This window comes from Sceloporus undulatus, chromosome 1 (assembly GCF_019175285.1).
Source record: "Sceloporus undulatus isolate JIND9_A2432 ecotype Alabama chromosome 1, SceUnd_v1.1, whole genome shotgun sequence".
Lineage (NCBI taxonomy): Eukaryota > Metazoa > Chordata > Lepidosauria > Squamata > Phrynosomatidae > Sceloporus > Sceloporus undulatus.
Window position 1 is genome coordinate 29,488,411 of NC_056522.1, and position 10,849 is coordinate 29,499,259.

General features: G+C 38.5%; 1 protein-coding gene across 1 annotated transcript in view; it reads right to left on the reverse strand.

Moving 5' to 3' along the window:
- PLEKHH2 (pleckstrin homology, MyTH4 and FERM domain containing H2) overlaps positions 1-10,849 on the reverse strand; it is a 133,315-nt gene that overhangs the window by 25,282 nt on the left and 97,184 nt on the right. Inside the window, exons 21-23 of the mRNA XM_042468290.1 lie at positions 8,819-8,998; positions 8,027-8,124; positions 4,938-5,115 (exon numbers count right to left, since the gene is read on the reverse strand). Of these exons, the coding sequence (XP_042324224.1) occupies positions 4,938-5,115; positions 8,027-8,124; positions 8,819-8,998 (456 nt within the window). The remainder of the gene's footprint in view (positions 1-4,937; positions 5,116-8,026; positions 8,125-8,818; positions 8,999-10,849) is intronic.

The window sequence follows — 10,849 nt, forward strand, 5'->3', positions numbered from 1 at the left end:
GGGGGGAGGGACAGGGGAAGGGAGAGGGGAAGGGAATTGAGAATATGTAAGTGGTGAAAGCGAATGTAAATAGTTTTGTTGAATACAATAAATATAATTAATTAAAAAAAACTAAATTAAATTAAAAAATAAACAATAATAATAAGTACATTAAAAAGGAATTAAATTATTACAATATTAAAACAGTTATTAAGGAAATACTGAATGACGTAAACGGAAGATATATCGGAATTGAGATTGAACTAAATGGAAAGAAAACATTGATATTGGGTATATATGGACCACTACAGAATAAAGGCAACTTCTATAAGAAATGACTTTGAACAACATATATACATGAGTGACTGGAATGGCATGATAGAGCCCAAAATAGATAGACAATTGAAAAAGAAAATACGAAGTCAACAAGGGAAACTGCCTAACAAATTTTTCGAATTACAAGAATATTTCTCACTTATGGATGCATGGAGGTATAAATTTCAAAATACAAAGGACTTTACATTCTACTCAACCCACATAATTTGGCTTCAAGAATCGACATGTTCTTCATTTCAAAAAATCTTATCAATGAAATAAAAGAAGTAAAAATAAAGATTAATAAGATGTCTGACCATAATCAAATTGTATTAGAGATAAAACAAACAAAGACAGATTTTGCCTGGAAACTAAATGAGAATGTATTAAAGGATGAAAGAATTAAAAAACAAATTGGAGAACAAATTAAATTATATCTCAAAGAGAATATGGACCCTAATATGAAGATGAAAGTAATTTGGGACGCATTAAAAGCGGTGATTAGGGGATTTATTATGAAAAAAAGTGCAGAAAAGAAAAGAGAGAGAAACATGGAAATTACAAAGATATCGGATAAAATCCAAGAAACAGAAAAAGAGTTAATGGATTCTGGAGGGAAAAATAAAAATCTTAAAAAACAATTGGCATTTTTGAAAAAAAAAACAATTAGATAGTAAAATGGGGGAAGAATTAAGTAAAAAGATGAAATTTCTAAAACAGGCATTTCGAGTTTGGAAATAAGATTGGAAGATATCTAGAAACGAAAGTGAGGAAGAAAAAAGAAAAAATATGATACTCGAAATAAAAGAAGGTCAAGAAAGCTTTACTGAATTGAAAGAAATAAAGAGAATCTTTTGGAAATACTTTCAAAAACTATATAAAAGACAACCAGAGGACAAACAGATCGAGGGAAAGATACAGAGATATTTGGAAGACACAGATAAATTAAAAATAACAGAAGAGTTGAAGGAACAATTGAATAGTAAAATAATGACAACAGAAATTAAACAAGCAATTAACAAAATGGAAAATGGAAAATCACCAGGCCCTGATGGATTTTCAGAAGGATTTTACAAAATTTTCTGTGAGGAGCTATGTGAACCATTACAAAAAACATTAAATGATATAATCAAGGAGGGAATCCCAGACACATGGAAAGAGACTAACGTGGTGCTAATACCAAAAGAGGGAAAGGACAGGACACTCATACAAAATTACAGGCCAATATCCCTGTTAAATAGTGACTATAAAATCTTTGCAATTATAATAGCTGAAAGGATTAAAAAAATACTAAATAATTGGATTCATCAAAATCAATGCGGCTTTCTCCCAAAAAGACATACAAAACAACACATGAGGATAATTATTAACTTGATTGAATACTATGAAAAAAATCCTGGAAAGGAATCAACTATATTATTTGCAGATGCCGAAAGGCATTTGACAACTTAAACTGGACATTTTTATTTGAACTTATTAAAAAACTTGATTGTGGAGAAAACATTTTATACAGTAGTACCCCGGGATACGAATGCGCCGCCTTACGAAATTTCCGGGTTACGAAAAAAATCCATAGAAAAAAACTGTTCCGGGTTACGAAGGTTATTTCGGGTTACGAAAAATTTTTTGGTGCTTTTCGGCGCTTTTTCGCACGAAATCGCGGCTTTCGCTATTAGCGCCTATGGCTTTTTCGGCTTACGAAGGATTTCGGGTTACGAACGCGGCGGCGGAACGAATTAAATTCGTAACCCGGGGTACCACTGTATTGGATAAGGCAAATATATAAAGATCAAAAGGCAAAAATAACAGTAAACAGAAGTAAAACAGAAGAATTTAAAATCGAAAAGGGAACGAGACAGGGATGTCCACTGTCTCTGCTCTTCTTTATCATGTGTCTGGAGATTCTACGTAAGAAGATAAGGAATGAGAAACAAATAAGAGGAACATATATAAAAGGTAACGAAATTAAGATTTTGGCATATGCGGATAACATAGCAATAATCACAGAAGAACCATTAAGGAACATTCCTAGAGCTATTGAAAAAATAGAACAATACGGAAATTGGGCAGGTCTAAAACTAAATAAAAACAAATCGGCAATGCTGACATTAAATATGGATGAAGAAAGAAAGAAGAAATTTCAAGAGATGACAAACATTCAAATTCAGAAAAAAATTAAATATTTAGGAATTGAGCTAACTAATAAAAATTCGGAATTATTTGACAACAATTATAAAAAAATATGGCAAGAGATCAGAAGGAAACTAGTAAAATGGTCAAAATTAAAGCTGTCATTGATGGGAAAAATTTCACTAATAAAGATGAACATTTTACCAAAACTAATGTATTACTACCAGAATTTACCAATCATATTGAATGAAAAAAAATTTAATCACTGAAAAAAGGATCTACAAAAATTTATATGGTCCAGGAGAAAATCAAGAATTAAATGGAAGACACTAATAGATTTAAGGGAGAGAGGAGGACTATCATTACCAGATCTAAGACTATACTTTCACGCAAATTGCCTTGAATGGATTCTGGAGTGGATTAGGCTAGAAAACGAAAATTTGTTAAATTTGGAAGGTTTCAACATTAGATACGGATGGCACGCATACCTATGGTATGGGAAATTAGTGCAAAATAAAGGCTTCAACAATCATATAATTAGAAGAACATTGTTGAGAATCTGGGCGAAATATAAAGAAAAAATATATACACATATCCTGACATGGACATCACCGCACGAAGCTTTTATGAAAAGGAGTAAATTAATAGATAAAAGATGGCTGAAATATAAGGATTTAGTGATAAGTGAGAAGGGGAAGGTATCAATGAAAAGCAAGGAACAATTGGAACAGGAGGGTATAGATCTGGGATGGTTTACGCATAGACAACTGCTGGAAAGATTTAAAGAAGACATGAAATAGAGAGGAATAACGATGGAAAAAAACGGATCTGGAAATGTTATTACTGAAGGATAATAAGAATAATAAGGGGATGATTACAAAGTTATATAAACTCTATCTAAAAATAGAGGTGGAAGAAGAACCCATTAAATCCAGCATGATTGAATGGGCAAAAAATATTGGCAGAAATATTAAGTTGGAAAATTGGGAAAGAGCATGGGGCAAAGATTTGGATTTTACAGCGTGTGTAGATATAAAAGAAAACTTTATCAAGATGCTACACAGATGGTATCTTCCACTGGCTAGATTGGCAAAAATGTATAAAACTGGGGAGGGAAAATGTTGGAGATGTAGAAAACATTATGGGTCTTTTTTTCAAATTTGGTAGACTTGCCCAATTATTCAAAAATTTTGGAAAGAAGTACAAACGAGTATAATGAGAATATATAATTTAAATGTCAAATTAATACCAGAAATGTATTTGCTGAATATCATTGAAGATAAAGGGATAAGAAAATTTCTGAAACCTGTATTATATCTTATTACCACAGCAAGAATGATAATTGCTAAAAAATTAGAAGAATCAGGGTGATATTGATATGGATGAATGGTTGATAAAGGTAATGGATGTGATAGAGATGGATATGATTACTATGCGATTAAGAGATGTAGATAAGTATGAAAAGAATATTGAGAATGTATGGAAACCACTGCTACAATTTTGTGAAAAACGATGGTTTTAATATAGATAAATAAGAATGACCAAGGGTATTAAACTTTAAAGAGGATATAGAAATGAAATATAGAAGCAAACAGAAAAAATCTTCTATACTATCCTATGGTCTCTTTTTCTCCGGCATGTCTCCCTTTCCTCTCCTTCTGGATGGTAGAGTTAAGATGGAAAAGACCTCCTTGACGTAAAGTATAAGGGAGGATAAGAGATTTTGACAATTTCCTAGAATACGGCGATCTAAAGGATAATAAGATACTATAGATAATTATGTCATAGCCTTGTATAATAAAACATTAATAGAAAATTAAACATTGTAGAGAGATGAAGCAGAAAATATTAAGCACGAAACGGGGAATATGTTTTAGAAATGCTGGAAAATAGAATAATTTTCAATAAGGTTAAACAGAGGGATGTTATACCAGATGTTCAGTTTTAGTTCTTTTATGTCTAAGCTTACGTATGTGAGTTTTTGTTTTGGGGTTTGTCTTGTTTGTCTGGGGGGGGAGATGAGACTAATTTGAGACTATGACTGAGCTACAAATATTGTTGATGTATATATATGTAAAGATTATGTTTAATAAAAGAAACAGTTTTTAAAAGAATAAAACATATTTTAAAAAGATAAAACTATAAATAAGAGGGGGGGAAACTGTAACAAATTTTTAAAATGGTCCAACATCCCAGCCTGTCCTTATAGCAATTCCTTAAATGCCTGTGTGAATAGGTAGGTCTTCACCTGCTGGCGGAAGGCCATCAAGAAGGGAGCCATCCTGATCTCCCTGGGTAGGGAGTTTCAGAGTCTAGGGGCAGCTACTGAGAAGGCCCTCTCTCGCGTCCCCACCAACTGTGTTTGTGATGGTGTTGGGACGGAGAGAAGAGTACCTACCTTTATAAAGCTAAAGTATCTTTATATATTGCTAGTACTTCATCATCTTTGTGATTTGATTGGCAGCCGACCACAACATTGTATGGTCATATACTGTCTTATGCTTAATACCTACCTGGTATATGCCATTCATGAAATGCACTGGAATACTAAAGGGTAATGAATGATGATAAGGATTTCTTAGAAGTGTAGAAAGAATTTCCATTCTTGATGGTCTGGCTTCTCTGTCACCATTCCGCTGTGTTCTTTCTAAACAGCGTTGGCAGTAAATAGCATATTTTCCAAATTCAGTCCTGTGAGTATAAGACAAGAACCAAAGACATAAAATTTAACAACAGTAAAATTTGCTACAGGTTATTTAACATATAAAAAAGGGCTTAACATTTAATATCATAATCTATTCTGCATCTTTCCTCACATCTACCTTACTGGAATTCAGAGTTGAAAACACAGAGTCCCACAGGTGACTAGAGATTAGTGCTTTTTATTATGTACAAAACAAATATTCTGCAGCATGGTTTTTAACTTTTGCATCTTGTTTGCCTGAAGTTGTAACAGAAAGGGGAAAATGGGAAAGCTTGAGAGTTCACACTGATGAAAAAACAAGGATAAACTGTGTGTTTTGGGGGGGGGGGGAATCTGTTGGCAACCAGAACAGCCTCCCCCCCCCCCCCCGGCATTCATTCCTCTAATTACCTGCTGCACTGGATCCCTGCCTTTCCTCAAGGAGCTGACCCTGGTATGCCTCTTCTTAAATGAATATTCAATGCTACCTTTCATTCCTCAGTATATTAGTATCCAAAAGAGACATATTACAATGTTTTTAAAATATTTTACCGTAACCCTTAAATAATAATAATAATAATAATAATAATAATAATAATAATAATAAGTTTTATTTATAAACCACATTTCCACAGTGATCAAAGCGGTGTACAAGTAAGTATTGCAATGACAAAATACAGAATACAGACTAAAAATTGCAATACATAAATAAAACTTCAATAAAAACGTTACAATTATATAAATTAAAACCATTACATCAAATCCAGGCTAGCTGAGAGCAGTCAATAATACAGTACATATCAAGGAACATCGGGGAAAGCTTGCCAAAACAAGAAGGTATTGAGTCTCTTTTTAAAGAGATCTAGGGAGGTGGTGGAACGGAGCTCATCGGGAAGGGTGTTCCAGATCCTGGGGCCAAGATGGAAAAGGCCCTTTGCAAGGTTGACACATGTCTTGCCATCGGGATCCTCAGCAAATTCTTCCCAGCTGACCTAAGTGTGCGTGGCGGATTATATGGGGAGAGGTGGTCCTCCAAGTAAACTGGGCCCAAGCCATTTAGGGCTTTATAGATTATAACCAACACCTTGTATTGTGCCCGGAAGCGAACAGGCAGCCAATGGAGATCTTATAAAACCGGTGTTATATGGTCAGCCCTGAAACATCCAGTGACCAACCTTGCTGCCATATTCTGCACTAGCTGAAGCTTCCGGGTTTGGTACAAGGTTTGCCCCATGTAGAGCGAATTACAAAAATCCAACCGAGAGGTCACCAGAGCGTGTACCACTGTTTCAAGGTCCCCCCGGCCTAGGTAGGGTTGCAGCTGGCGTATCAGCCGAAGCTGGTAGCAGGTGCTTCTGACCGTCGCATCCACTTGAGAAGTCAACTGGGGCGATGAGTCCAAAAGCACCCCCAAACTGCGAACTGAGTCCTTCAGGGGGAGTGTGCCCCCATTCAGGACAGGTGGGCAAATTTCACCACCCGGACCGGGAGAACCTATCACTAGTACTTCCGTTTTCTCTGGATTCAAGCTGAGTTTGTTTTTCCTCATCCAGCCCGTTACCGACTCCAAGCAGGCATTTAGAGGGGAGATGCCATCCCTAGTCACTGCATCAGTCAGAGACACAGAGAAACATATTTGGGTGTCATCAGCGTACTGATAACACCGCGCCCCATGTCTCCGGATGATCTCTCCCAGCGGTTTCATGTAAATGTTGAATAGCATGGGGGACAGAATAACTCCTTGAGGGACACCAGATGTAAGTTCCCTCTTATCGGAGCAAACGTCCCCCAGCTGCACCATCTGGAATCTACCCGAGAGGTAGGAACGGAACCACTGGAGCGCAGTGCCTCCGATACCTAACTCCCTCAGGCGTTCCAGAAGGATACCGTGGTCAATGGTATCGAAAGCCGCTGAGATATCCAAAAGCACTAACAGGGACACGCTTCCCCTGTCGATGCCCAGATGGAGATCATCGACTAAGGCGACCATGGCAGTCTCAACTCCATAGCCCGCCCGGAAGCCAGTTTGAAATGGGTCTAGAAAATCTGTTTCTTCCAAGATCCCTTGAAGCTGGAAGGCAACTACTCTCTCGATCACCTTCCCCAGAAAAGGCAGCAGTGACACAGGCCGATAGTTATTCCAAATCAGGGGGTCCAGGGAGGGCTTTTTTAGCAGAGGTTTTACTACTGCTGATTTTAAGCTAGATGGAAAACGCCCCTCCCTGAAAGATAAATTAATTATACGGCGTGACATAAAAGTTACCGCCGTTCTCCCCTGGGCCACCAGCCATGAAGGACAGGGATCGAGAGAGCATGTTGTCTCCCTAACACTTCAGAGAATCTTGTCCACTTCCTTGTCCACTTCCTCGGTACTCACAAACTCAAAGTCATCCAGTTTAATGTAGTCCACAGAAGCTCTGGAAGCCTCTCTTACAGGATCTGGAGAAATACTGGCGTTGAGATCAGCCCTCAGCCGATGTGGGATTGATACTGTTCATATTAGAAACGTAGAACAACAAGGATACACCCAGTAATTTCCCCCACTATCATACTCTGAGTTCACACTTGAAAAAAAGAATAATGGGCTAATACTGATGATCAAATTTTGACAGGAAACAATTCTACAATGTATGTGTTATTATCATATTTCCATATTAACTTATACAGGGATGATAAATGACAAAATGAAGGACTTGCATCACTCTACCAATTAACTAATATGAAATATATAAATTAACAGAAATGCCGAAGGACCATTATTAAGAATAAATATGACTATCTGTAGAACCCATGATTCTGCATGGCAGATTCATCCAAATGTTTCACAAAAATGTTTTGTTTTTCAAACTTTCTTAAGATAATTAAACACTATTCGGTAATTACAAAAAGCAAAGTAGGTTTATCTATCTTAAAGCTTACCTGGAATCTGCATTCTTCTTCAAGTGAAGTTTGATGAGCCAAAGGAAGGGGTGCTGTGGAAGAAAGAGTCCGACGGAGAGTGCTAAAAGCTGCCAGGCCTGCACAAGGAATAAAAACAGCATCATTGCCTGACATTTCTTTCAGAAGCAAATCATCTCCAGTACAAACAGACTTGTGATCATGGTGGGCACTAAGCAGTTAAGAAATCAACTCTCATGAAATGTGTAGCAGTAGATCCTATGAGGGTGGAGAGCAGTGCTAAGAAAGACTGGATCTGGGATAGAATAACTAAAAGATAGGAGATCCAATGGATATTTATTTAGAATTATCTTTATTATCTATTTTACATTTTTGTGATATTGGATGGTATATACAATTTACATATTAGTATAAATATAAATAATCATTATAACATTGGGGCAAAACAGAGGGTCATGAAGGGACGGCCCTTCCGAAGATGGATTGAGGCCATGGCAATCACACGCCCCAGCCCCAAAATGCTTTTTGGCCAGGGAAAAGCTGGCTTTTCCCACCCTTCTGCAGCCCCATGGCAGCATCATGACCCTCTGGTGGTGTGCAACGTGTAAATGCCAAGCCGCTGGAGCGTCATCATGCCACCCACCTATGGCTGGGCAGCCTGGGCTTCAAGGTGTTTTCCCTCCGTCATCCGTACATGTGGCATCTAAACGTCATGTGTCAGTCACGCCCAGAAGCATTGATTTTTTTTTTGCTACTATTTGTCACAAATAATAATTTTTAAAAGTAAACATTTAGTTGAAAAGCATTTAATACCTGAATCGGTCCTATCTGATTAGGTGGTTGCCTTCTTCTTGTCTGTTTAACCAGCTGGCAACAGATTTCATTTTGCAGCTCTGGATGTGTGAGACACACTTGTAAAGCACTTTGAGCTAAAGACACATGGTAGTCAATGGCAGGAGAGTCAACCGCAGCATTTATAAACAACTGGCAGGTCTGAAAATACAACAAAATTAAGTTCTGAATTTTACGTTTCAATAATTCTATTTTAGGGGGAAAGTATAAAACGTACACTACAAACATTTTAAGGGTTATATACTTGTGAGATCAAAATCTTGTTTTCTTGAAGCAATGAGAAACTAATGCATAACTATGGAGTAATAAACAGGAATGGGAAAAGTGAGCCTTTTTGTGGTCCCCCAGATCCACTTTTTGTTTGAAAAATAATTTTCCACCAAGAAGTTTTTTTTTTCTTGCCTCCAACGCTCCCTAGGAAGTCGGAGGCAATTTTGGCACACCTCCCAAATAACATTTTAAGTCCAAAGAAGGCCCATAATGTGGTGAAAATGACTCCAAAGAGTCATTTGGAGGCAAAAAAAGAAAAAGAAAAAAAGGAGGGAGGTGCAGCAAGGGATGCAGCCTTCCAAGTTCCCCAGGGTACCAATGCAGCCCTCTTGCTACTGACGGATGCCCACACCTCAGCTAAGTTTAGTTTAAATTTGGGTTCCAGCTCCAAGACAAGTCAGTCAGTTCTTTGACTCTTGCTTCTTTTCCTGGCTAATAGCTCATGCCACTCTTTTGTTTTTCTCCATCAGAAATTATGCTATCCAATTGCATGAGAGGGAGAAGGTGAATCCACTGGGGCAAATTACCATTTAGCTTCTATTTCCTGCTCCCTCCAAATTACTAGAACATGGAAAACTGTTTTATACCAAATCTATTTGTTCAAAGAGACCAGTACTGGTTGCTCTGACCAACAGTGACCTTTCAGGGAAAAAATGACCGCTGTTTGAGGTCTGCATTAATTCCCTGTGCCCCTAAGAGGGCCACATCGCCTGGCCTTGCTTTTTTTAAATGTTTGGGTTTGTTTTGTTTGCTAAAACAACTCCCTCAACACACACACACACACACACACACACACACACACACACACCCGGGGGGGGGGGAAGAGAGAGAGAGAGAGAGACTGGAAATATGGAGGCAATTTCTCTATGCTTCTGGTGATCCTGGCTTTTATGTTATCCTGCTGTGAGTTCAAGGTAACTTGGGCCAAAATGTCTAAACAATCTGAATCAGTGTGCTATTTTTATTCCTGAAGACATCTATTCCCTGGTAGGTTTATATTTCTATCTACTTCATAAAACAGGGGTAGGCAACCTTTTTGAGCCGGGGGCCAGGTTTCTGTCCCTCAGACAACTGGGGGGCCGAAGCCGGGGGGGTGGAGCTTCCACCCTCCGGGGGCGGTGCCAGTGCTGGAGGCCTCGCCCTCTTTCCAGGCCCCTGATGGGCCCCAGGCCCTGTCAGGGGCCCGCAAAAAAGCCAACGGCGGGCACCAGCACTAGAGGCCTGGCCCTCTTTGCCAGACCTGCCACCCCCCATCTCACATTCATTCTCTTTTCTTCCTCCCTTTTCCTTCTTCCATCTCCTTTTCTCATTCTCCCAATTCCTTCCCTCACTCCCACTCTTTTTCCTTCCATCCATCTCTCTCTTCCTCCCTTTTCCTTATTCTTCCCTTTCTATTTCCCTTTCACCTTCTTACTACCCTTTCATGCCTTTCTTCCTCCATTTCCTTTATTCCCCCTCTCTCACTCTCCCTTTTACTCTTTCTTTCTTTCCTTCCATTCATCTCTTTCTTCCTCCCTTTCCTTTATTTCCCCTTTCTTCCTTCCCTCCATTCCACCTCTTCCTTTATTTCCCTCTCCCTTTCTCTTCCCCTTTCCTTCTTCCTTCCCTCCCTCCTGTCTTCCTAGCTCCCTTCCCTTCTCCCCATCTCTCCCTCCACACCTCTTTCCTTCCTTCCTTCTTTCCCTTCCTGCTGGAGGCAGAGGTCCATCCCTTCTTCCTTCC